Raw genomic sequence first — 27,050 nt, 5'->3', positions numbered from 1 at the left:
TAACTTGCTGGCCATTTGGATTTCTTCCCTTAAAAAGATGGAAGAGGTCACTAAGTAGGATTGATCTAACCAGCTCAGTGCCCATTCCACACAGTAGTAGTAATAAAACTCCAAACAATACCAAGAAGAAGGCCTGAAGCTCATGCCCTTTTCAGGGAGAAGGTTATTATCCAAAGGCCTCTCCTAGAGCTCATGGGGAGGATTCAGACTTCTCCATGCACATGGCCTTTGACTCTACAGGTTAAGTTGACATGCATCAGTGTTCATTAGTTCCTTGAATTGCCCCCAGTACTCTGTTATTATATTGCATTCTTACAGTACTTGCTCATTTATCAAGGCATTGTGAAGGTGTTGCCTTCTGAAGGCACTGAAAGTGACCACTGCTCTTCCTTCCTGCAGGACAAAAAGCAGCTTTCTTGAGCTGCTCTTCCATGTGCATCTACAGGGTAATATATTTCATACCCAGCAACAATTTTTGTAGGTGTTTTGTTATAGCTGTACTGGAAGGAGCAGTTTTTACTTCCATCCTTCATTTCCAAGGGTTCTTCTGTGTTTCAGGAGTGATCTTTTGCTTTTGTCAATATGTCCCCTATTTGGACTTTTAATTGGTGTAGCTGGAGCACCCTTCACAGTTTTATCATGTGAAAATGAGAGCTCACACAGTAACACAGCCCTGGAGATGCAAGAGCCTGTTGCTGCTTTTCAATAAGAAAACTTTTTGGTCACTTTCAAATGCCTCTTACTCTTTGGGTTTGATTTTGGAGAGGCTTTTAAGAGTTAGTGTTGGAAGTGATCATATCCCACTGGCTATGACCACAGTGGTTTACTTCCTGTGTGAAGTTTTTATGGACTAAGGCAATATATTTTTAGTTCTTTTAAAACTTATGTAGAGGAGAGCTGACAGAACTACGGGTTTTTGTGAAGCCAGCATGGAACCTGGAGGCAAGTTTCCTTAAAGCTTTGTCATTCAGATGAACATTTGCATTCTTACCAATGAAATCAGCTTTATCACTATGGGAACACTGTCATTTGCCCTAGTGTGAAGCAGTCAAGCTTAAATCTTGTTTCAGAGCTCTTGCTGAATTCTTCAGCTGTCCTCTTTCTTTGTGGAATTTCATATGCATTTTGCAGATAAAGAGCCTTACCCATTCAGGAATACTTCTGTAATTCAGTCTCTGCTAGCTGTGGTTCTTCAGACTAAAGGCAGAAATGATGCAGTGTACACAATTATCATCTCCACCAGGACAAGTTAGGAGGATTTTCAGTCCTGCCCCAGTGCTGGTGTACTGAAGAGTGTCAGCATCAGTTCTATGATCAACATGGCATGTAGACCAGATTCTTCCCTGGATCTGCCCCTGTACACTGCACTGGTTAGGCCACACCTCGAGTCCTGTGTCCAGTTCTGGGCCCCTCAGTTTAGGAAGGAGGTTGACTTGCTGGAAGGTGTCCAGAGAAGGGCAACAAAGCTGGGGAGAGGTTTGGAGCACAGCCCTGTGAGGAGAGGCTGAGGGAGCTGGGGTTGCTTAGCCTGCAGAAGAGGAGGCTCAGGAGAGACCTTCTTGCTCTCTGCAACTCCCTGAAGGGAGGCTGTAGACAGGCAGAGGTTGGTCTCTTCTCCCAGGCAGCCAGCACCAGAACAAGAAGACACAGTCTGAAGCTGTGCCAGGGGAGGTTTAGGCTGGATGTTAGGAAGAAGTTCTATACAGAAAGAGTGATTGCCCATTGGAATGGCCTGCCTGGGGAGGTGGTGGAGTCACCATCATTGGAGGTGTTCAGGAAGAGACTTGATGGGGTGCTTGGTGCCATGGGTTAGTTGTTTAGGTGGTGTTGGATTGGTTGATAGGTTGGATGTGATGATCTTGAAGGTCTCTTCCAACCTGGTTTATTCTATTCTATTTGCTTGTCCCAGTCATAGCCTAAGGGAGGGATGGGCTTGTAGGGTTGAAATACCATTGTTAATTATTGCTCTTGTGCTATGGATTCCTCATGGAGGGGTTTTCATTTCTGGCCTGATCCCTCATGTTTGGTCTCAGCCTTTTTTTCCTCTTTCCTTTATCAAGTGTTTAATTGCTTGAAGGGATTTATCCTGTTCCTCTTCCTATTCAAAAATAATGTCCTGCTTCTCCAGATCTGCAGCTGCTGAGTTACATTCCCTTGTCTGCCTTTTACTCGCCCTCCGTTTCAAGAGGAAGCATTAAGATCCTGTTTGCAAGACTGAAATTTGGTTATTGACCTATTGATACATCCTAATGAATGATCATGCAAACAAAAGGAATGAGCTGCTTGGCTTCTGGGTGTTGCCATTCTTCTGATCTTTCAGTTGTTCCTCCTGTGAGAGACTCTTACCAGTGATGTTCTTGACTCCTATTCCCAGAACTGTTTGATGTCATCACACTGATCTTTCCCATGGCTGATCATCACACATCCCTGCTCTAATAACTGTAACAAGTGGCAAGGTCCTGCTTACTTTAAAAAGCAAACAGGAACTGTATGATTAAAAAAAACCCATGGAGAATTTGGTTGCTTGAGCTAAAATTCTTCATTTGTAAAACAAACTCAGTAAGAAATAAGGCAGATCTCATTAAATGTATGTTGCCAGCCTTTCTCATCCATGTCTTTCATGTTGGCATTCAGCACTGAGCCCTACAGCTCTTGACATGTGAATTCTCTGTCAGCTTAGTGTGCACTTCTTTATGGTTAATGCTGGTGTCAAAAATCATAGAACAGTCAGGGTTGGAAGGGACCACAAGGATCATCTAGTTCCAACTCCCCTGCCATGGGCAGGGACACCCCACACTAGATCAGCCTGGCCAGAGCCTCATCCAGCCTGGGCTTAAACACCTCCAGGGACGGGGCCTCAACCACCTCCCTGGACAACCCATTCCAGGGCTTCACCACTCTCCTGGGGAAGAACTTCCTCCTCACCTCCAGCCTGAATCTCCCCACCTCCAGCTTCATTCCATTCCCCCTAGTCCTATCACTCCCTGAGATCCTGAGCAGTCCCTCCCCAGCCTTCTTGTAGCCCCCTTCAGATCCTGGAAGGCCACAATGAGGTCACCTGGGAGCCTTCTCTTCTGCAGACTGAACAGCCCCAACTCCTTCAGTCTGTCCTCATAGGAGAGGTGCTCCAGCCCTCTGCTCATCCTTGTGGCCCTTCTCTGGACACCTTCCAGCACCTCCACCTCCTCCACCTCTCACCAGACCCCACCTGGCCAAGTATGTCATGTTGCTGACATGGTGTGTCAGTTGGCCTAGTGTCTTTCCATGATCTGAAGTTATTTCCTATGGAGGGAAAAATTGTGGCTTTCCATCTCTGCTGTGACTGCCTGGACTTGGTTGGAAGCTGGGGAAACACTGTGGTTAACTCTATAGATTTTTATTTCAGTCTGTCAAGGGTTTGTTTTCCTAGCTGGGCTTGAATGTTGTTGCCCATACTTCATCCTTCACTCCTCTAAGAGTGAGGTGCTGCATTTGTTTGGAGTGTTAGATATATCTTGGCTTTTCATAGGTATCAGAAAAGCCTACAAGGAAGGCTGGTTGGAGGTTTGAGATACACAAAGAAAGAGAAATTAACTCTCTCTGTAGAGATACTTTAGGGTACTTAATCATTTAACAACCTTTTGTGAGATTTCCCCAGATGAAGCTGCCTGTAATTACCTGGACACTGAAACTTCAGCATTGCCAGTGCTGTCCATTGTAACCTATGTGCAGTCATTGCCAGAAGAGCATCACTCTTTCAGCAGCTACTGTGCCACTGCAGAGTTCCCCAGTGTTTATCTAGGGTCTCTAGGATCCTCTGGGGACTTTTGTTTGGGTTTGTGTTCTTTTCAAGACTTCCTGCTGTTGATTTGCATGAATGGATGTAGAACAAAGGCCCCAGAATGAAACAAAAGACTGGCTCACCAATAACAGGCTGCTTAAAGATCCCTTCAGTAAAAGGTTGTTCTTTGACACCCCTCAGTTCCTGAACATTTTAGTGGATCCAAAGGGGTGTTCCAGCACCTCCAGATCTTTCCTGTAATAGGGGCTCCAGAACTGGATGCAATACTCCAGGTGAGGTCTCAGCAGAGTAGAGGAGGAGAATCACCTCCCTTGACCTGCTGGCTATGCGTCTCTTGATGCAGCCCAGGATGTGATTGGCTTTCTGGGCTGCAAGTGCTCACTGCTGGCTCCTGTGGAGCTTCTCATCCACCAGCACACCCAAGGCCTTTTCCTCAGGGCTGCTCTCCAGCCAGTCCCTGCCCAGCCTATATCAGTGCCTGGGATTTCCCTGACCCAGCTGCAGGACCTTGCACTTGGTCTTGTTGAACCTCATGAGGTTGTCATGGGCTCAGCTCTGCAGCCTGTCCAGGTCCCTCTGGATGGATCCCTTCCCTCCAGCTGTCTGCTGCACCACACAGCTTGGTGTCATCAGCAAACCTGCTGAGGGTGCACTCAGTGCCACTGTCCATGGCACCCACAGAGATGTTAAAAGAAGCCTGGTCCCAGGACTGAAGAAGTTCTATACAGAGAGAGTGATTGCCCATTGGAATGGGCTGCCCAGGGAGGTGGTGGAGTCACCATCACTGGAGGTGTTCAGGAGGAGACTTGATGGGGTGCTTGGTTGCATGGTTTGGTTGATCAGGTGGTGTTGGGTGCTAGGTTGGACTCAATGATCTTGAAGGTCTCTTCCAGCCTGGTCTATTCTATTCTGTAAGTATACCCATGGATTTTTTTGTATGAGTCTTACATTAATATTACTTTTTTAGTCACTTGTGCTTTTTCTCCTGGAGAAGCAAGGAACAGGGTGAGCTGAAAGTGGGCCTGCTCTGCAGAACATTGCCTGAACAAAGGAGCACAGCTGCACTGAAACAGTTTTTACTGCTGAAGTTCTAAAAATATTGTATTGATTCTGAAGGTTAGCTCAGTTTTAAGAATTGGCTGTTCCCACTTGGCTTTGCAACTCAACCTCCTGCATTGTGTTGCCTTGAAATGTTGGCAGGCTTGGTTAAAAGATTGGTGTCTTGCTTGCAATCTACCTGAACTGAGTCCTAAGTATCTATAGAGAGTGCTTACATAGAGTGAATTGTCACCACTATGTAACCTGACTTTTATTGCTTTAAAAAGATGCATATTCACAGGCTGAAATTCCTTTTCAGCTCCATTTGCCCCTGAATTCCCCTCTCCCTGGAAGTGAGTTGACCAAGGAGCCCTTTCGATGGGATCAGAGGTTGTTTGCTCTGGTTCTGCGGTTGCCTGGCATTACAGCGCCGGAGTCGGAGCAGATGACGGGGGTCCCGGTGGATGACTCTGCAATCACACCCATGTGTGAAGTCACAGGAGGTGAGTGCCCTGCTTGCCTGCATTGGTCACTACATGTGAAAGTGAGAATTAACTCAGTTTAGCTCCATTAATCAGGTATGTGGTTACATGAGTATTTCTGAGCTCTGAGATGATCTGCAGTCGCTCAGAATGCCAGGGGAATTGGCTGGTAGACACTTATGGCATTACCACTCCAGACAAGTTGTGGGAGAGTATGAGTCTGCCTTCTCCAGCAGTTTGTTAGAAGAGAGCTTTCTTCTGTGCACCTTGGTGTTGCAGTTAGAAATGTTCAGAACTAAATCTATTCTGCAGTTCAGTTTTGCTACATACCTGACAGACTCTGAGCAGGAGATGCTGAAACTGAAGGAAATGTGTTGGGTTGTGGAGGTTTGGTGGTTGGTTTGGTTGGGTTTTTTTTGGTTATGTTGTGGTGTTTTGTTTTCATTTTGTTTCTGGTTTTCTGTTGTTTTGGTTTGGGTTTGGTTTTGTTTTGTGGGGGGGTGTGTGTGTGTTTTTCTTCTCTTTTTCTCTCCAGAGCATGCAGAAGGCAATGCAGAATTTCTGCAGTGGGGAATGCTGAGTTTGGCAACACTGATACTTTTCCCTCCATCAAAATTGCTACTCCTAATCTCTTAGAAAATCTGTTCCAGATCAAACTCAGGAGCTGATTGTGTGATTCATTTGTGAAAGTTTTGGATTACATCACATACTCAAAGATTATTCTGAAGCCTTGGAGGGGATGTGCTAGCAAGCAAAGGGATTGAGAAATCTGAAAGGATTTGATTCCACTGCTTTCTGACTGGTGTAGGCTATACCAACAGGGTTTGGAGTGCAATTTGTGGACAGCTAAGTGTTGATGTCTGTCACAAGGGGGAGCCCATTTTCCATGAATGCAAGGAAGAATTTGCGTTAAAGTGATGAAGGGGCTAAAAGCCAAACGTTTCCAATGAGGGGTGTGTGTAACTGTTGCTGCTGAAACAGAGAGGAAGTGTTCTGTGGAAGCTTTAAAGCAGTGCTCTGGGCATAGATCGACCTGTGGCAGGTGAACAGTTGTGAATGATGCCAGTTGAAATAACCATGGAACGCCCTTAACCTTGACCGTTTCATTCTAGGTCGATCATACTGTGTGTGCTCTCCAAGAATGCTGAATCAGTGTCTGGAGTCATTGGTGCAAAAAGTGCAGAGTGGAGTGGTCATCAATTTTGAAAAAGCCGGCCCAGATCCCTCACCAATTGATGGTACTTGAGAGTTCTTCTCACCTTGCTATCATGACAGGCATGGGAGTAGCAATACCATGAAGTTAGGCCACACCTTGAGTACTGTGTCCAGTGCTGGGCCCCTCAGCTTAAGAAGGACATTGAGACACTTGAATGTGTCCAGAGAAGGGCAGCGAGGCTGGGGAGAGGTCCTGAGCACAAGCCCTGTGAGGAGAGGCTGAGGGAGCTGGGGTTGCTTAGCCTGCAGAAGAGGAGGCTCAGGATTGACCTTCTTGCTCTCTACAACTCCCTGAAGGGAGGTTGTAGCCAGGTGGGGGTTGGTCTCTTCTCCCAGGCAACCAGCACCAGAACAAAAGGACACAGTCTCAAGCTGTGCCAGGGGAGGTTTAGGCTGGATGTTAGGAAGAAGTTCCTCCCAGCAAGAGAGATTGGCCTTTGGAATGTGCTGCCCAGGGAGGTGGTGGAGTCCCCATCACTGGAGGGATTCAAGAGGGGATTGGATGTGGCACTTGGTGCTATGGTTTAGTAAGTCATGAGGTGTTGGGTGATAGGTTGGACTTGATGATCTCTGAGGTCTTTTCCAACCTTCTTGATTCTGCGATAATGTAATAGTTGCCAAAACCCAAGGAAAGCCACCTCAGTTTAAAAGACATTATCACCTAAAGGACCTGCTGTGTGTGCAGTGCTGTTGTACTTCAAAATGCTGGCTGTAGCTGCTAGAAGATGTGTAAAACCTCTGCATTTGGTTGCATTGCTCAGGTAGTCTGCAATGCAGTTACTGGTGTTGAGCACAGTTAAATGTGTTCATGTGTTTTAAGCAGTAGTTTTCAGCCAGCTGGAGATGTTAACAGCTTGGTGTGGAAACACTGTGGGTTTATACTCTTAGCCCTTTCTGCTTAAGGTAGTAGAATGGCTGTGCTCAGACAGCAAATACGGCTGTGCAGCATTAACTTCTTGTTCTCCATGGCTTAACCAGGCCCCTCTTAGGATGCTACTGGGAGGTATTGGTGGGATTTTAATCCTGCTTTGCTACAACAAAAAGTTAGTCCAGCAGTATCACAGTATCACCAAGGTTGGAAGAGACCTCAAAGTTCGAGTCCAACCACAGACCTCATGACTAGACCATGGCACCAAGTGCCACATCCAGTCCCCTCTTGAACACCTCCAGGGATGGGGACTCCAGCACCTCCCTGGGCAGCACATTCCATTAGTTCTGTTTGTATCAATCTTATTGTTACTTCTTAATGCAAGGAGAATTGAAGGTTGTTTGGTAGTAAGGATGGAAGGAGAAAAACTGATTAAGAGCCCCCAATAGTTGGCTTTCTCAGCTCTGCTCCTGTGAATGCTCGGTGCTTGGTTAGTTTCTCATAGTTTCTGGGGTTTTGCAGGAATGCTTACTGACAACTATCTGCTATTCTTAGAAATAAGAAGTGCAGGAAGAGCTTCCCTAGGGGTGTAGTTCTTAAACTCTTTACAGTAGCTGTGTAATACTTTTTTGACTTACAACCCTGTTTTGACTCAAAGCCTTTTTCTTCCCTAGATGGACAGGTGGAAATATCTAGACCCTTTGGACCCCAACCTTGGCACAGCTGTCACAAACTTATTTATGTCAGACCAAACCCTAAAACTGGGGTTCCTATAGGTCATTGGCCTGTTCCTGAGTCCTTCTGGCCAGATCAAAATTCTCCCACACTGGTATGTACTGGAATTTGATAAAGCAAAGGTTTTGTTCATGAGGGAATATTCCAGGGTTTCCTATTCACTGGTTTATATATATCATCAGGTACATGCTCATTGTAGCTGCTGTAAAAGCAGTGGGATTCAGGCAGGAGTGACATATATAAACCCAGGTTGCAGTTACCTCACATAAATTACTGATAAGCAAATAATACTAAGGGGTTTTGCTTTTCAGCAACTTGGAAGCACTGCCTGTAACAGGTTTATTTGTTGTCTGAATCCATGCATGTGGTGGTTCTTTTTGAGCTGCTAAAATATCAAACCAGATATAAGGTAACACTGGGATAACAGACTAGTAAACATTATTGCCTTGCAGATGGTACTAATAGAAGATAGTATAATTATCCCAAGTTTGAATTCTTGTGATGGTTCTGTCTTCATTCTAGCAGCTGGAAGTAACTTCATCTGTTCTTGTTCAGTTTAGCTATGCCTTCACACTTTCTCAGGCACAGAGGGATTCACCTTGTTTTAAATGCTACACACAGAATTCATTTTGTTGTTTAGCCTGGAGAAAAAGATAGGATACTGGAAGAAACCTCTTCACTGAAAGGGTTCTCAAGCACTGGAAAAGGCTCTGCACAGAGGTGGTTGAATCCCCTTCCCTGGAGGTGTTTCAAAGATGCAGAGGTGTGGTGCTAAGAGATGTGGTTCAGCCACCAGTAGAGTTAGAGAATGTTTGGGCTCAATCCTAAAGGTCTTCACCCAGAGTGATTCTGTGACTGGGATGTGACATTGCCTTTTTGGTGTGAGAGCTAATTCATAGTATAATAAAATGGTTTTTAAGTTTTGCTAGTCTTTAAAGATTATTAAAGAGGAAATAAGACAGTTACATGACTGCCCTGCATTTCATGATGGTTTTTATTGCTAGTGTGCCGACTGGCAAACTTATTGCACTTCTCATAAGTTTTATCTCCTTTGCAAACTCTGTGAAGTCCTTTGAAATACAGGTTGCTGAGGAGTGGCACAAGCATGAAAGTTCAGTTGTATTTACAAGCTTGATATTGCTGGTATCCCATTCATTGAAGGACATGGATAGAAGTAGATGTTCTAAAGCCATTTAATACCCAACATGTTATTGTGTGCTGGATATTACAAAGCTGCTTCTAACAACTGCCCGTGGCATATCTGCTTTCATTCACTGTATGGAGTGGGTACAGCTTGTCTGCTCCTGCAGATCTTGATTGAGATTGCTGAAACAGCTCATGCCAAGTAGAGCTGTTGAACTAAATCTGCTAAAAACATGAGGCTGACTTGCCCAAATGGCACGAAGAAACAATTCCTCTCAGGAGCATTTATAGCTCTGATGAGTGCATGAAGCTCTGGATTATTGCCTGTGCAGCTAAATTCCTGTCACACACTGAGCCTTCCTGTGCAATGTTGGGGAGCTAAGCTTGCTGATAGTGTGTCAAGGTTTTGTATTCCTTCTGAAAATAGTGTCAGAACTTGGCATTTGTTGTAACCCTCTTGTACTGGAGAGTTCATAGTTAGATTGTTTTGTCTTTCTCCCTGTTACCTGATCCATAGTGGCAGTGCCTCAGATGGTCCTATCCCAGCAACTTTTTAGTGTGCTGTAGGTAATGGTAGGTAATCAAGGCTTGAAGTGCATATGAAATTCTGCTAATTATGTTGGCATTTCAACATGTAAATGGCTGCTCCCACTGCACTGAGGTAAAAATAGTTCTGCTGTCCAGCCAAGGGTTGTTTGACTTTGCAAGACTTAACATCCAATTTCTTTTGCAGCCTTCCCCCCCCCCCCCAGTATAACTGCTGTAGGAAGTGTTAAAAAATGCCACCACAGCTCCTGATTGGAGGCATCCTGGAAGAGAATCATGCTTCCTTCAATTGGTTGGGCCTCCTGTTTTGGGTGCACTTGGGCAGTATGCCTTCCTCAGAGTGGAGACACTTGAGGCAAGACCAGCTCTATGGACAGATAACATGTGGGTGGTTCATCCTAAAAGGAAGAAGCTGGAGCTTATATAAGTAGAAAAATTACTTTGAAGGTGAAGCTGTAGGCAAGTCCAAGAGACCCTGTGTTTCTCTAGTTCAGATGATGCATTTGTTACTTACCTTCTTCTAAAGAGAGTAAATGAAGGGAAGCTTCCCTTTGGAGCTCTTTCCCATATTTTAGTGGCCTCGGAGAAGGCTCAGGGTAAGTATAAAAGTTTATATTCCTCTCCTGAAATGCAGGTCCAACTGTCACCACCAGCCTTGCCTTTCAGCAGAGTTCACAGGTGTTTTTAACTTGTTTGAAACTCAAGGCCTTTTCCCTGTGCTTGGAAAATTAAAATCTGAACATCTGAATTGCTTGAATTGAAATAATCTTAGATGGGCCTGGGTAACATGTGTGTTCTTTTAAAGCTTGGGGGCTTTCTGAATTCATGCTGCTCTTGGTCACAACTCAGTTTGCCTTTTCCAACTGTGAAATTTGCCACGAAGGAAAAGTGCTGAGGGAAGTCAAATGGAAAATTACAGTCCCTGCTCCTGTGGGGAATTCAAATGGGCAGGCCCCAGAGCAGCATGGAAGAGTTTGTTGTTTGTTTTTTTCCCCCCTACTGGGATTTACTTCCACTTGCAAAGTGTTTTGTGTATATGCAAAGAGCTTTACTTTCATACTGTTCCAGACTTACTAGGTAAAACAATTGACACTTATTTAGGAAGGTTTTAAGACTGTGCTAACAACATTAACAACTGTCTGAAGGGAGGTTGTAGCCAGGTGGGGCTTGGTCTCTTCTCCCAGGCAAGCAGCACCAGAACAAGAGGACACAGTCTCAAGCTGTGCCAGGGGAGGTTTAGGCTGAGTTGGCCCTTGGAATGTGCTGCCCAGGGAGGTGGTAGAGTCACCATCACTTGAAGTATTTAAGAAGAGCCTGGATGAGGCACTTGGTGCCATGGTTTAGTTGATTAGCTATTGTTGGGTGATAGGTTGGACTTGATCTCTGTCTTTTCCAACCTGGTTAATTCTGTTCTATTCTGCTGGGATTTACTTCCATTTGCAGAGCATTTTGTGTGTATGCAAAGAGTTTTGCTTTCACCCTGTTTCAGACTTGCTATGTAAAACAATTGACACTTACTTAGGAAACAAGACACTTCAGGTTCTAACAACATTCATTGCTTAGGACACCTTAGCAATAAGTATCGAAGCTGTATTGAATAGTCTCCTTTAAATATATCTGCTTTCAAAGAACCTATGTTACTTTCATTTGTTATAGCACAACTGAGTTGTGGTTGCTGTGCAAGGTTACTAACGGTGGACTGCTTCTGTTTAGCCACCCCGCACATCTCATCCCGTGGTGAAGTTTTCCTGTACTGACTGTGAGCCGATGGTCATTGACAAACTGCCCTTTGATAAATACGAGTTAGAGCCCTCACCACTGACCCAGTTTATCCTGGAAAGGAAATCCCCTCAGACCTGCTGGCAGGCAAGTACAGCGCATGCTGCGCTGGGGTTATTTATAGAGCGCTGCTTTCCCGAGACTCGGCGCTCTCGCCAGAACAGGATGTACGGTGTCAGCACAGGGTGTTTGGGCTTTGCATACAGTGTGATGTCTTTTATTGCAGGTGTATGTGAGCAATAGTGCAAAATACAGTGAGCTTGGTCATCCTTTTGGTTACTTGAAAGCGAGTACAGCGCTCAATTGTGTGAATTTATTTGTGATGCCTTACAATTATCCAGTCCTCCTTCCACTGCTAGGTAAATACTATTTGTCAATATTACCTGATCTCACCTAAATAGATGACTGCACTTAATGCCAGTGTTATCACACCTGTAGAATGCTGAGGTATTTGTCATCTGTAACTTGCTTTACTTGTCTACTTGTAACTTGCTTGTCTACTTGTAACTTGCTTTACTTGTCTACTTGTAACTTGCTTTACTTGTCTACTTGTAACTTGCTTTACTGACCTTCACAACTCACTCTTAACCATTTAAGATGGCTTAAACATAATTCTTTCAGATATGCTTTGGTCTTACTTTCATTATTGTAGGAGCCATTTTTCCCTACTCTGTTGTCTTAATTGTTGATTTAGTTTGCTAAATCATTGGTTGGGTTCCATCACTAGGCTGCGCCATTGGTCTCGTGTGCATGCATTTAGTTCAGTCATGTGCATGTTAACATACATACATTAATGTAAGCATTGAGGAATTTCTTTGAGAGTGTCTGCTATTAGGGAAAATGATGTAATGCCTCTTGTTTTGTTGCATCTCTTTGTAACCCTCAGATGATTTGTTTAAAGTACACAAGGCAAAGCCTACATTGAAATGGCGGCAATCGTTTGAAAGCTATTTGAAGACAATGCCTCCCTATTATCTTGGGGTAAGATGACTTAACTGTGTTAAAATTTCTGGTTTAACTAGTTATCTCTCCACTGTGGGTGTGTGTCATGGGTTGAATGTGCTGCTGCTATTCATACTGTGCTGCAGTCATGCCAGCTTCAAAAATGACAGCGCTGGCTGGATCCACTAAACTATCATGGGGCTTGCAGTTCAGATTGTAACATGGGAGGCTTCCTGTGCTGGTTGCTGCTTCTGGGGGCCTGGTTCTTTGGGTGTTGTCTTTTCTGCTGGGATCGGGGGGTAGTTTTCTGGCTTGGGCTTTTGGCTTGCTTGCTGCTGCTTGGTGCTGTGCTGCTTCTGAAAAAGGCTAAGGCAATGATGCATTTTGTACTATGTTTGTCTAGTCTATTCTTATCTCACTCTTTGTGTGTGTGTCAATCCAGGGCTTTTGTGTGTTACTTTTCCCTCACATCTGTGTTGGGAAAATAGGCAGGTTAACCCAATTTGACCAGTTTTGTTCCAATTTAAACCATTATAGTTTGTTCCCCATTTCAAGTGGAATATGTATTAGTTAGAGAAAGAATAGCTAAAGTACATGCATGATGATACCTACTGGTTTTGCTGGAGTGCTGTGGGAGACTTGAGACCTAAATGGTATGAAAATCTCATCAGCTGTGACGTGTGTAGAAATGCTGTCTCTGCTAACAATTGATGCTGTATGCATGGAACAATGCTTTAAAGCAAGAACAAAAAACTGTTGCCCTGAAAGTCTTTGTTTTTCTTCTTTTCTGACTTTGAGGGCCTTGGGTTCTATCTGAAATGGATACAGTTAGCTGAAGTATGTATACAACACTTCTGACTATACACTGTAATTTGTTTCAGCCTTTGAAGAAAGCTGTGAGAATGATGGGAGCACCAAACCTTATAGCTGACAATGTGGAATATGGACTTAGTTACAGTGTCATTTCCTATCTCAAAAAGTTGAGTCAGCAGGTAATGTTGAAGCAAAAGAGCAGTAAAAACTAATTCTAATATCAGGATGATCAAGTTGAATAGCTTTGAAGAAAAAGAGAGCAGGAAGGTCAAATTAATACCTTCCCATATGCAATTAGCAAAAGAGGCATTTTGGTTTTCTGAATTGAAAGAAAATTTAACATTGAAATATAGAGTTTATAGACTGTGCTATAAAGATAGATACAGAGATACAAATGGAGGTGGTGTTTTTTAAGAAGCATTTTAACTTGTACAGCCAGTAACATACTTTTGTCCAAAAGAAAACATGTTGTCTTACCTTCAGTATTAAAGATGTTGTAGCATAGTTTCAGAAAACAGAGATTTGTGCCTTTGAATCAGGGAGTGTCCTTTATTTGGCTTGTGAAAAGGAATGAAAGAGTTCAGTTAACATAAACTAGCATAACTCAGAATCTCTAATAAGGATACAGATGTGGCAAGGGACTTCCTGAATTCATTGACTGTTTGGAATAGTGCCTGTGTCTTTGACTAGTCTCCTGCACCAGCTAAAAGCATTTCTACCCTGCTCCTCCACTTCATTTTGTTGAACTGTGCATGTTAAGCTTTCCTGATAAGATCATAAAGTAATGCTTAAGATCATGAAGTAGGCTTGAAACTTCAAGAAACAGTAGTACAAATACTTGTAACTTGGCTAATGAGTTCTTATGGACCAGCTTTTTCTACAAACATTAATGTAAATTATTATTTGAGGAGGCAAAGCTCTTGAAGTTTCCAGTAGATCCTATTCAATCACAGTCAGATTGCTCGGTGTGCTGAACTGGCCACTCAACCTTAAGATGTCTTAGACCTCTAAAATGTAATGATACACACTGCAAATTGTACTTAAAGCTGTTCTGAAAGGCACTGCCAGTAAAGGCTTGGTATTCTCAGTACATCTTCAAATTTTCAGTAGTCTCTAAATTTATGTGAGACTGCAAAAGCAGCCTTGGCAGGTGTATTTCCTAAATTGCTTTTGGCTCTCTGTTCCAGGGTATTCTGCCAAAGGGCTGTCACTTGTGAACGTGTTCAATTTCGGTACAAATCTAACATAATAGCAGGGGTTAGGTCTGTCTAGCCAAACAGAATTGGATATTATTATGTACTTCATATTTAGTCATGTTATGAATATTTGTATAGAGCTTTAGAGGAGAAAAAAAAGAAGTTGCTGCTATTGTGTGACTGATCCCAACTAGAGTTGTGGGAGCATCAGTCTGTTGAGAGTCGCAGTGTTTAGTCGTTACTGTAGAAAACAGTCTGTGTGAATACAGCCAGACTGGAGATTTGCTAGTCAAATTATGGCATTTGATGAAAATAAAAGCATTGCATGCATATTGGTGCTTAGATACCATCATGGGCAGCAGAGGAGAAATATGCAGAAGACCTGGGCACAAACTGTTCGCTATATTGCAAACTGTAGTAAGCGTTAAGCGGTTATGTATTAAGCACTCCTTAAGCACTACTCATCCTGGTTATGGTCGTCATAGTGTATTAGCACATTGTTGAATCTTCTAGCTAGGAATTTAAAATGAATAAGTCTGACTAATCCTTTTAAGAGCATATTGTCAATTTTATTTATTTATTTATTTCAAATTAAGGCCAAAATAGAGTCCGATAGAGTCATTGGCTCTGTAGGCAAAAAGGTAGCGCAAGAGACTGGAATTAAGGTCAGAAGCAGATCACACAACCTGTCTATGGCACATAGGAACGATTTTCAACATCTGCTACAGGGGATTACTGGGGAAATTCCTCATAGACCTCTAGACCTCAATATGAAGGAGTATGCTGGGTTCCAAATAGCTTTGCTGAATAAGGTAAGCACCATTGTGTGTAATGTTGTTATTTTCAATATACCTCCATTGAAACGCCGGATAGTGTTTCATGCACGGTGCTCACCGGGGCTTTGTTTACTGCAACCGCAGGATCTGAAACCCCAGGCTTTTAGAAATGCTTATGACATACCCAGGAGAAACCTTCTGGATCAGTTAACACGAATGAGATCTAATTTGCTGAAGAGCACTCGCAAGTTCCTCAAAGGACAAGATGAAGGTTAGAGAACCGTTTGTCTTTCCCACCCCCCGTCATGCGTTTGATGCTGCGACTGCTGTAGCTCTGTGAGCCGTAGAGGCTGGCTGATGCTGCCGCTCGACCACGTGCTTTTCAAGTTGCTTATTTTTGTTGTTCAATTCAATATTGTGTTGGAAGAAAAAAGAGATGGGGGCAGAGGAGATTGCAGGTGACTGCTCTGGCCTTTAGCCTCTGGCAGGAGACTTGGGATTTTACATAAGAGTCTTTGCTCACTGGGTCCTTTTCACGATGTGTCTGGGGAAAACCGCAGGGCAGCTCGGAATGCTGTGATGTGCCTCCATAGAAGTGGGTTGTGAGCAGTGGGGAATGAAGCTTACTCACTGGGTGCTGGCAGTGTCATTCCTTTGCCCTTCAGGTCAACAAGAAGTAGCTTGCTACTGTGTCTTCTGGCACTGCTTTTTGGCATTTATCAGATGATGATGAAGTGGAGAAAATGAGAATGGCAATGGATGTGAACGTTCCTGTTGCATTAGTCCTGCTACTTAGGTCAGGTTAACATCTGTGACCAAGTGACCATATAATCCAAAATGCAGAGAAGTTGCTCTTTGGGGAGGGGGCTAAACTTCATAGGAACTAGATGTTAGATTATTGTATTTCTGCTAGGTGTATTTTGCTTGATCAAAGGCTTGGCAACTTCAACTAAATCAGTAATGACTTTAGAGCCAGGACTTACCAATTTTAAGATTTTGTTGATTCTGGTGATGAAAAATCACCATTGCTCTGGGAAAAGGCTTGTCTCAAGAACTGAGGTGTGGGTGGCTAAAATCCTGACTGGTGATGTCACAGCTGTATGCAGTGTGGCATTACAGCTTTTCATTGAAATATCTTTTGTTTGTAGTTATGTTTTAGTTACTTTTTTTCCCCAGTCTCAGTTTTTTTTCACCCATCTGCCCTGTTGAAAGGTTATGGACCACATTTGAAAGCTAATATCCATGCATGACAATTACTGCTTATTTCCCTTTTCTAATGCACACAAACCCATGTACTGATTCATTTAAGCAGGTTTCCTGTACTCAATGCATGATGTTATAAATACCAGTTAGGCAACAGTGACGGTGAGTCTTGTGCATCTGTTTTGTTAATGCCCTTGATAAGACTGAAAACTGAAGGTGTGAAGTGGCTGGTGACTAAATGCTCAGAGTGAGCAGTACTGTTTATTAATAAACCCTTCTGTTATGGCAGATCAAGTTCACAGTGTACCTATAGCACAAATGGGAAACTACCAGGAGTATCTTAAACAAATCCCTTCTCCCCTCCGAGAGCTTGATCCTGATCAACCCCGAAGGCTTCATACTTTTGGCAATCCGTTCAAACTGGACAAAAAGGTGACTTGCCTGTAAAGCTCCTTGGAGAATGTGATGTTGAGAGTGTGTGTGCTGCTAATCAGACCATTCAGAGAGCAATGTGCTGGGGAAGCTTTCAAGTATTTGGCAAAGTATTGCTTACAAAAAGGCACCTGGGCTGGTTTTCCGTCACTAGCATCCTATGAAGGGTATTCTTTAGCAGAAAACCAGTAGTATGTCCCTGAGTTGCATTACAGATGAAATGCTTTTGTTGCTGTAGTACAGCTAATACCTGGTCCTCTTTCCTTTACCTGACTTCTCCTATAAAAGGTTTCCTGTCACATTATGTACCCTCCCTTTTGTCCAAATGTGTCTTGGAGTTGACCAAACTACCGATATCCTTTAGAGCTCTTCTTTGAAAGGTGTTGAGTTGCTTAACTGAAAAAGAAGTTTGACAGCACACTCAGTTGTCCTGCTTGGCAGCCTGTAGGATAAGGGCCTTAAGCATGTTGATTTAGTCCAGGCAGGATTGATGTTTGGGAATTCAGTGCACAATGGCATGTGGTGCATGGCTGCCTTCTACGTGGTAAACATCATCATAGCATCAAAGCATTCATGGTATTTTATATTATGTGGTTGGGGTGAAATTTTTGCTTTCTCCCCATTCATTACAGGGAATGATGATAGATGAAGCAGATGAATTTGTATCAGGACCTCAAAATAAACACAAAAGACCAGGAGAACCAAATATGCAAGGGATTCCCAAGAGACGCCGCTGTATGTCCCCCCTGCTCAGAGGCCGACCTCAAACTCCTCCCATCGTGAATAACCACATTGGAGGGAAAGGGCCACCCACACCAACCACACAAGCACAGCCTGACCTTGTTAAACCTATTCCCATTCACAAAAGTAAGTGGCATCTTCATCTTCAGAGAGTTTGCTTTTTAATTTGTGCCCAAAAAAGCTTCTTCATGTAGCAGTCCCACTGGCTGTCCAATGCAGCAGTTTTACATCTCACTTTTGAAAGGGAAGTATTGTAGTGTGCATCTGAGGTGAGTTATGGAAAGAGTTAAATGGAGTCCATCAGACAGAAATGTTTCATAGGAATTCCCCAATACAAACCATGTATTTCCTGTATTAAATGAGGAGACCTGTAAAAAGTTAGGAGGATGCTCTTCCTTTGGGCATTCAGATGCTCCAGAAGTATCACAACATGAAGTTGATTTGAATTTTGCTGTAGTGCAGTGAATTCCCTTCCCTTAGCAAGGATCCCAAGTGCTGTGTGACAGCCTGTTCACCACTGCAGGAAACTCTGCCAGCTCAATTTAATGAGGAAAGACAAGCATGTCATAAAAGCATGTTTTACAGGTGCCTTTTCTTTTGTTGATAATCCATACAGTGGTTTCCCTGTTCATATAAGGAATATATCTGTGACTTTTTTTAAGCCATTCATTGCCAGCAGATACAGTAATGTGCTCAGTGTTGCAATCCATGAACATGTTCTCTTAAGCCTGGCTTGTACCTGACTGTACAAGCTGGAGCACAGCTTTTACTGAAGTCAGTCCTGACCTGACTCTTATCCTCTGGAAGTTGATGAATGTGGAACTGGCAAGTGTAATCTGTGTTTTTCAGCATCAGAAACAAATAATGAGGTTCCAGGGGATGATGTGGTGGAGAATCATGTTACAGACTCCCTTTCAGCAGATGGTTTCCCAAATGCTGTGGATTCAGAGTTTTCCATGCTCTCTTCTCCTTTCAATTCACTGGATCGGCCAGCAGCCCACGCAGACAGTGCAGGCCATGAACATTTAGGGAACAACCTGAATGTTGATGGGTTTCTAGAAAATCATGAGGAATCAGGTAGCAAAGAACAAAGTACTGAGGAGAACTTGCCAGTGTCTTCACCCAGCAAAAGGAAAAAACCTGTGCACTGCAGAAGTTCCAGAGAGATCAATACAGAGCTGAGAGCACAAATTATGAAGGAGATCCGGAAACCAGGAAGGAGTAAGTACAGCAAGCCTCTCTTTCAGGTGGTTGGTGTGAGAGCTGGGTAAAAAGTTGTTATTGGATCACTATGTTAGAAACACACTGAACCATGAGACTGAAGCAAAATGAATTTAAAGCTGAGAAGATGTTTTAAAAGCTCTGCTAAAAGCATACTGGATGAGGGCTTAAAACATTGTTATACCTGTCAAAGTTCATGGCAGTCATGGGTTTTGTTATCATGGAATCAATAAGGTTGGAAAAGACCTTTGAGATCATCAAGTCCACCCTAGCACCCACCACATCCTGACAGCTAAACCATGGTTTCAAGTGCCACATCCTGTCCCCTCTTGAACACCTCCAGCGATGGTGACTCCACCACCTCCCTGGGCAGCACATCCCAATGGCCAATTACTCTTTCTGGGAAGAACTTTCTCCTCACCTCAAGCCTAAACTTCCCCTGGCACAGCTTGAGACTGTGTGCTCTGGTTCTGTTCATGGCTTCCTGGGTGAAGAGACCAACCCCCACCTGGCTCCAACCTCCCTTCAGGGAGTTGTAGAGAGCAAGAAGGTCTCCCCTGAGCCTCCTGTTCTCCAGTTGAATTAACTTGTCAGGTGTTCCAGTATTACCCTGTGGGGTTTTGGATGTTGGTGTTTATTACCAGTGTGTCATTGCTACAGCTCTGTACAGATGCTGAACGAGATCTATGGCATTTCACCTGGATTTCCCTCAGACCTATTCAACAGGCATCTGTGTAGGCATTTCTGAAATAACTGACTTTGCTCTTCTCTTTATCTTCAAGAATATGAAAGAATCTTCTTTTTGCTGAAGCATGTGCAAGGAAGCTTCCAAACCCGGCTGATGTTTCTGCAGAACGTCATTAAAGAAGCTACAAGGTTGGTAACTGCAATGAGTTAACCTTGGAAAGCTTCAGCATGTGCTGCCGTGCCTCACTGCTTGGCACTCATGCAGGTTGTGTTTTGTTGCTTTTGTTCTTTTCTTGAAGCTGCCACACAATGTTTATAGTAAATATTACAGAGAGCTAGAACAAACACCTCCCTAGAAGAAACACAAAGCCATAAACCTCAGGGTGTTATCTGCACAAGCTTCCCTTTTTGTCTGAGATTGTCTAATGTCAGCTGCTGTGACTGCCATCTCACCACAAATGCAGATGGAGAAGGGTGGAGAAAGAAGGTAATGTTAGAAGATGATTGGGGTTTCACAGTTGAGGTGTGGAATGCACTGCAAGTTTGAATTGACATTCATTGCTGTGCATGAAGCCTTCAGAAAAAGCTGAAATTTGTTACTCTACATCAGCTCAAAATCTTGGCATAAAATTGAAGATCCAGGTATGCTCCATAAAGCTATGTCTGCTTTTCAGAGTTACTTCCTTCAGATGTATTGCAGTCCAGTCTGAGGCTGTGGAACTGGGAGCTGATTTATCACCAGAGTGGGGGTCTGCTTAGGATTTAAACCCCATGTTGGTAGTCTAGGTAGAAAATGTTCTTTACAGAAGCCTTAGACTGAGCCTTCTTGCTTAGCCCTCTACATCTTTATTAAGAGGAAAGAGAGAATCATGTAATTATGATTGGAAGCAGTAGTGTTTGTGTTGCACTAATAATTCCTACTTGGATCATAAACATCTAAGACTTGCTTCAGAAGCCTCAAAGAATAGTTGTTGCTTTTGCTCTTGAATCTGTGTTTACAGGAGTCAGCTTTTCTGCTGTGGCTTTTATTAAACACACTTCATGACTACATAAAAAGTAATTTTTGGATCAAGCCATGCTCAGCCTTGAGGGTATACTGAACACTGGGTATCATACAGCCCTTCTAGCCTTCTGCTGTCAGCAGAGCATGTAGAGTCATACAGACAATGCTCTTCCTATAGCACTGATTAGTTTGTTACTCTTTTGCATCATCTGTCTTTATGCTACTGGTTAGAGTTGTTCCATAGCCTAGAGATGGTACATCCTTCCTCTCTGTCTCAGCACAGGAAGACAATACTGTTGCTCCTGAACTCTGGGGCAGCCCTTACTGGGATGGAAGTATTTGTGCCTCTAAAGTAGTGCTCTTCAGGTCATCTGTAATCCTCATTTCTGTTGCACAGCCCATTTCATTTATCTGGAGTTGATCCTTTCCCTGTGCAGTTCAGTAGTGGTTGAGTATTGCTGCTGGATGCATCAGACTCAAATGTTGTTCCCCACCTTTGTCAACAGTTTCCTGTAGCCACTGGTGGAAAAGGTTGGCAATTCTGTTTCCATTCTTAAACTTCCATTTTTATTGGTTTGAGTATCAGGACATCTTAATCTCTCTCCCTCCTCACATAGGTTAGAGTTTTATAGTGTGGTCATTTTGTTGAGCTGTGCAGAGTCCCTGTTCTTGCCTTTCACAGGCAAGCTCTTGCATCTAACCAAAGTCCCCTGCTCCCTGCAGGAAACATCTCCAGGCTCTCCAGAGCTGTCAAGACAGTCTGGTTCTGTTAACTAATGGGTGACCTTTGAAGTGACATAGAAGGTAATTCAGATTTGGGATGCCAGCTGTCTTTTCCTGCTCCAGGGACCCTGAACACAGACTTCAGAAGTGTGTATTTGAAGGCAGTCCCCATTCAGTTCTGGAGGTTAATGCACTAGAGGATCATGAGGGGAGAGGAAGTTTCTTGCAGTCCACAGACTTTAGCTTCCTTTGGAAACCAACTGCCCCACAGTTCATCTTCTGATAGCAGAGAAGCTATCACTATTCAGAGGCAGAAATCAAGATGAGGTAGATAATGGATTTTTCTTTTCCAGTCAGTCATGAAAATATTAAGGATGAGAAGCTACCACATACCAACCTCTGAACCCCTTAGCTATTTCCAGTCTGTCAAAGACTCAGAGTTAGTGAAATGCATTTGGCTTGGCCTGGGTGGACAGCATTAGTGCTTATAATGGGTTCTTACTGAACATGAGGCATGACTTCCCAATAGATGGCTATAATTTGGGGTCCACAAAAGGAAAAGTTCCTTAGGGAATAGCTAAAAGAAATGAGCAGATGTAGTGTGTGTGTGTGGGGTGTCTTCAGCACTTCTGGACTGGGCAGAGCAACCTATTGATGGTTTTAAGACTAGGCAATTTATTTTGTTATTCTCAGCTAAACAGTCTAGAGCAAAAGCTGAAAAACCCCACAGACCAACATTCTCCCAATCAACCAACCTCTCAGGAGGAGAATTCCCTTCTACTGTATCTCTAAAGGAAGAGCTTTGAGCTACTAATGCATATAGCAAGGGTTAAAGCGTGTTCCTGGACACAACGCTGAGCAGTGTGCACTTGTGGGCTAAGTGTTGGCAACAATTAATGCAATCAGCTTCAAAACAGTGACATTTTATGCTCAGCTGCTAGAACTACTCAAGGAAGTTACATTATTGAGGGTACTGATACCCAGCAGAGAGCTCAGTTGAACTGAAGTCGATGTGTAGTTCTGTTAATTACAGTATTAGCTGAGTTCGTGTGAACTCTTTCTGTTGCCTTGAAAAAGGCCTTTCAGAGAGATGTCCTGAAAGGCTTGACATAGTCCACTGTAAGCCTGCATTCTTGTGCCAGCAGTAATGTGAGCATAGTTAGTGTGGTTTTTCTCTCCACCTTCCACCAGGTTTTAAGTTTCTAGGAAACATCTGCTATTAACTTGTACAGCTGCTTCAGAAGGGCTCGAAGGTATTCTGGAAAGCAGCAGTGCCCAGTTACTTGCACACACAGTATGTACCTGTTACATTTTCATGAGGATGGTGTATAGTAAAGCACATTGCTATTAGCTTAAGTAATTTGACTTTTAACAGGGGGAATGAGAATGAATAATGACTTGCTTCCCAGACTGGAAGTTTTCAACAAGCAGGGAACAGCTGTGAAAGCAGTGAGGAGGAGAGGAGGGGAAGCACTACTTGAAGCGTGGGGCTTTTGTGGGGTTACTGAGGAGTACTTTGGGAAGTCCATGGGTAAGGGCCTCCAGCACCAGTATGTCACAAGATAATTAATGGTTGGGAAGGGGACTTTGTTTCCCCATAATCAAGCCATGATTGTGCAAAGGTCAGTGTTCTGGGAACGGGGACACGTGCCGTGTCTTTGTGGGCCCCAAAACCATCAACTGGGAGGCCTGTGGCTGGGGGCTCTTGCTGGGGGTTAGTGAGGTGATATGACTGATCTCAGTGTGGAGTTCAGAGTAGTACTGAGCTGAGAAAGTGTCATCTTTTCACTGCTGCTTACCTTTGAGTATGCATATGGCTGCAGAAGCGTCAGTCAGAAGTGGCTTCTCAGATGCATGAATGTCGTGAGGAGGAGCAGGGATGAGTGGAAGCAGCGAGCAGCTGTGTGTCTTGAGGCAGGAGTGTAAGCAAAGTGGTCTGCTGCTCACATTTGTAATTGCTATGGAATAGAACTGCAGAGACTCCAGGTATGGATTACCTCTATGCTTCCTTAAATGTCTCAAGCTTTTTAATCTGCATTTGCTTGCCAGGAAATGTGCACTGTGTGGTGGTTATTCCTTCACCAGTACAAACTTCACTCCTATGATTTCACCACCCAAATAATCCCCAAAAGCTATTTCCAGCTTTAGGCTTGCAGCTTTCCTGGCATACACTTTATTTTTGCACTGCAGACCTTTACTTTTGGAAATGGCAAACAACTCCCTTCTTCCTGGCTTTGTGAGGGAGGAGTGATCTTTAGCAATAGTCTAGAACAGACTATGCTAAGGATAGTTCTGTATTAGAATAGAATAGAATTAACCAGGTTGGAAGAGACCTTCGAGGTCAAGTCCAATATGTCACCCAGCACCATCTAATCAACTCAACCATGGCACCAAGCACCCCATCCAGTCTCTTTTTAAACACCTCCAGGGATGGTGACTCCACCTCCCTGGGCAGCACATTCCAACGGCCAATCTCTCTTGCTGGGAAGAACTTTCTCCTCACCTCCAGCCTAAACCTCACCTGGCACAGCTTGAGACTGTGTCCTCTTGTTCTGCTGCTGGTTGCCTGGCAGAAGAGACCAACCCCCACCTGGCTACAACCTCCCTTTCAGGCAGTTGGAGAGAGCAAGAAGGTCTCCCCTGAGCCTCCTCTTCTGCAGGCTAAGCAACCCCAGCTCCCTCAGCCTCTCCCCACAGGGCTGTGCTCCAGACCCCTCCCCAGCTTTGTTGCCCTTCTCTGCTCACCTTCCAGCATCTCAACTGGGACAGCCTGGTAGTTTAGCAGGATTTTAGTAGACCACATGTATACACAGGAGGTGTATGTGTAACATCCTCATGCACTAGACCTCTAAGCAGTACTGGAAGTGCGAGGGTCCAGTGGCAGCGCTGTGGCTGATGCATGATGACTGAATGCCCCCCTCCCTGTGCCTTCCCTCCCGTGCAGGTTCAAGAAGCGCATGCTGATAGAGCAGCTCGAGAGCTTCCTGGAGGAAATCCATCGCAGATCCAATCAGGTCAACCACATCAACAGCAGCTAAGGAGCCCTGCACACAGAGAGCCCCAGCAGGGCTCTGCCGCCCGCCCTTGCATTCGTTTTGGACATGCACTCTTATCTCAAGATCAAGTACCTGAAGGAATGAGAAGCTGCTCTGTCAAATGATGAGGAAGCATCCATCAGCTTTGGGTTTTTTTTTTTCCCCTCCCTTCTGTTATTTTTATAATGTGAAAAAAGAATACAACCAACCCATCTTTATTTAACTCAATGGAGAACCCCTTGCTTGTCATGGACTGCGGTGCCACTTGCCCTCAGGTTCTATTTCTCCTGATCCAACCTTCAAAACTCTCACCTCTTAAGGTTGAACTTTGCCAAAAAGTTGCTTTGTAGTTTTCAGATGAATCCAAACCCAACCCAAAAGCAGAAGCACATAGCTGAGACAAGGCAATGTTTTGTATATACAGTTATTTTGGATATATTATTGTAAGTTGTATAAATGTATTTTGAAGAATATTTAAGAAAAGCACTTTTGTTATTCCATCAATAAAAGCTCTATTTTAATCTTTGTGTAGCATGGCCTGCAGTTTTCATTGGGAGGGCTTCCCCCTGCCTTCCCTCTCCACAGCTGCTGTGTTGTAGGATCAGTGCCAGAGAATCAGGAGCAGTTTTTAGAATAGAATAAACCAGGCCTTTGAGATCATCAAGTCCAACCTGTCACCCAACACCATCTGATCAACTAACCCATGGCACCAAGCACCCCATCAAGTCTCCTGAACACCTCCAGTGATGGTGATTCCACCACCTCCCTGGGCAACACATTCCAATGGCCAATCACTCTCTCTGGGAAGAACTTCTTCCTAACCTCCAGCCTAAACCTCCCCTGGCACAGCTTGAGACTGGTGCTGGTGCTGGTTGCCTGGCAGAAGAGACCAACCCCCACCTGGCTACAATGTCCCTTCAGGGAGTTGTAGAGAGCAAGAAGGTCTCCCCTGAGCCTCCTCCAGGCTATGCAACCCCAGCTCCCTCAGCCTCTCCTCCCAGGGCTGTGCTCCAGACCCCTCCCCAGCTTTGTTGCCCTTCTCTGGACACCTTCCAGCACCTCAGCATCTTTCCTAACCTGAGGGGCCCAGAACTGGACACAGGACTCAAGGTGTGGCCTAACCAGTGCTGAGCACAGGGCACAATGACCTCCCTGCTCCTGCTGGCCACACTGTTCCTGATGCAGGCCAGGATGCCCTTGGCCTTCTTGGCCTCCTGGGCACTCTGCAGGCTCATGTTCAACCTACCATCGACCAGCACCCCCAGGTCCCTCTCTGCCTGACTGTTCTCAGCCACTCTGCCCCCAGCCTGTAGCTCTGCATGGGGTTGTTGTGGCCAGTGTGCAGCTCCTGGCACTTGGATGTGTTCAATCTCCTGCCCTTGGACTCTGCCCATCTGCCCAGCCTGTCCAGGTCCCTCTGCAGAGCCTCTCTACCCTCCAGCAGATCAACTCCTGCCCCCAGCTTGGTCTCATCTGCAAATTTACTGGTGATGGACTCAAATCCTCTCCTCCAGATCATCAATAAAGGTATGGAACAGGATGGGGCCCAGCACTGATCCTTGGGGCACAACACCAGTGCCTGGCTGCCCACTGGCTGTGGCACCATTCACCACCACTCTCTGGGCTCAGCCTCCAGCCAGTTCCTAACCCAGCTCAGAGTGCTGCTGTCCAAGCCAGGGGCTGACAGCTTGGCCAGGAGTTTGCTGTGGGGGACGGTGTCAAAGGGCCTTGCTGAGGTCCAGGTAGACTCCATCCACAGCCTGCCCCACATTTTATATCACTGGATGTTTTTCATACCAGAGGAGGAGGGAAGCGAAGCTAATGCTGAATCACAGCTGTGGTAGGACGATGCCCTGGGGCCTTGTACACTTTGCACTTCATTGTTTGGTGACCAGCCTAGCAGACCCACGTCCTGTTTGCACATCCCCAGCAAGGACAACGCCCCCAGGTTTGTGAGGATGCAAGGCAGTAAAGCAGGGGTCAGCAGCCTTTGAGGGGCAGTGCACAGAGGTTTTGTCAGAAGTTTTCACATGTTTACAAACGCAGGAAACAGACTCAAGATGCTGATGCTGCTTGAACACCAAATATCACATGCTTTATTGGTCACATCTTTCATCTGTGCCAGGTAGAATAGGATTAACCAGGTTGGAAAAGACCTCTGTGATCATCGAGTCCAACCTACCACCCCACACCATCTGATCAACTAAACCATGGCACCAAGTGCCTCAGCCAGTCTCCTCTTAAACACCTCCAGGGATGGTGACTCCACCACCTCCCTGGGCAGCACATCCCAATGGCCAATCTCTGGGAAGAACTTCCTAACATCCAGCCTCCCCTGGTGCAGCTTCAGACTGTGATGTTGCTAGCTTCTGAAACACTTTGTTTGATCCAGGGGGAGCAGCTCCCCTCTGATGCTTTTCTTAGGATTCAGTGGGTGGTAATCTTCACCCAAACTCTTCATAGGCCTGGAATGTTTGTGCCAGCAGTTGCTGAATCCTGTACCAGTATCCTCTCTGTATCCCAGCTGCTGTCAGGATGCTGCAAGAAGGTTTTTTCCTGGCTGTTTTTAGACTCATTCAGTGTTCTGCAGGAGTGTCCATCATATGTTTTATTCACCTGAAAATTGGTAAAGGTGGTACTGCTGCCTGCTTTGGTGTCAACCTTTGCATGGTCACTGAGTGGCTATTTCTG

At 44.6% G+C, this 27,050-nt stretch overlaps 1 protein-coding gene across 1 annotated transcript in view; it reads left to right on the top strand.

Moving 5' to 3' along the window:
* Positions 1–24,377, top strand: part of INTS6 (integrator complex subunit 6) — a 45,402-nt gene extending 21,025 nt beyond the window's left edge. The window contains exons 5-18 of the mRNA XM_054163131.1: positions 5,139–5,322; positions 6,414–6,539; positions 8,059–8,213; positions 11,522–11,674; positions 11,814–11,946; positions 12,474–12,568; positions 13,411–13,521; positions 15,135–15,350; positions 15,459–15,585; positions 16,807–16,949; positions 17,582–17,816; positions 18,540–18,911; positions 19,694–19,787; positions 24,269–24,377. Of these exons, the coding sequence (XP_054019106.1) occupies positions 5,139–5,322; positions 6,414–6,539; positions 8,059–8,213; positions 11,522–11,674; positions 11,814–11,946; positions 12,474–12,568; positions 13,411–13,521; positions 15,135–15,350; positions 15,459–15,585; positions 16,807–16,949; positions 17,582–17,816; positions 18,540–18,911; positions 19,694–19,787; positions 24,269–24,362 (2,238 nt within the window). The 3' untranslated portion in view covers positions 24,363–24,377. The remainder of the gene's footprint in view (positions 1–5,138; positions 5,323–6,413; positions 6,540–8,058; positions 8,214–11,521; positions 11,675–11,813; positions 11,947–12,473; positions 12,569–13,410; positions 13,522–15,134; positions 15,351–15,458; positions 15,586–16,806; positions 16,950–17,581; positions 17,817–18,539; positions 18,912–19,693; positions 19,788–24,268) is intronic.
* The last annotated feature ends 2,673 nt before the right edge of the window (positions 24,378–27,050 follow it).

This window comes from Dryobates pubescens, chromosome 7 (genome assembly GCF_014839835.1).
Source record: "Dryobates pubescens isolate bDryPub1 chromosome 7, bDryPub1.pri, whole genome shotgun sequence".
NCBI lineage: Eukaryota > Metazoa > Chordata > Aves > Piciformes > Picidae > Dryobates > Dryobates pubescens.
The sequence above is the reverse complement of the archived record's forward strand: the minus strand, read 5'-3'. Positions and strand labels throughout refer to the sequence as shown.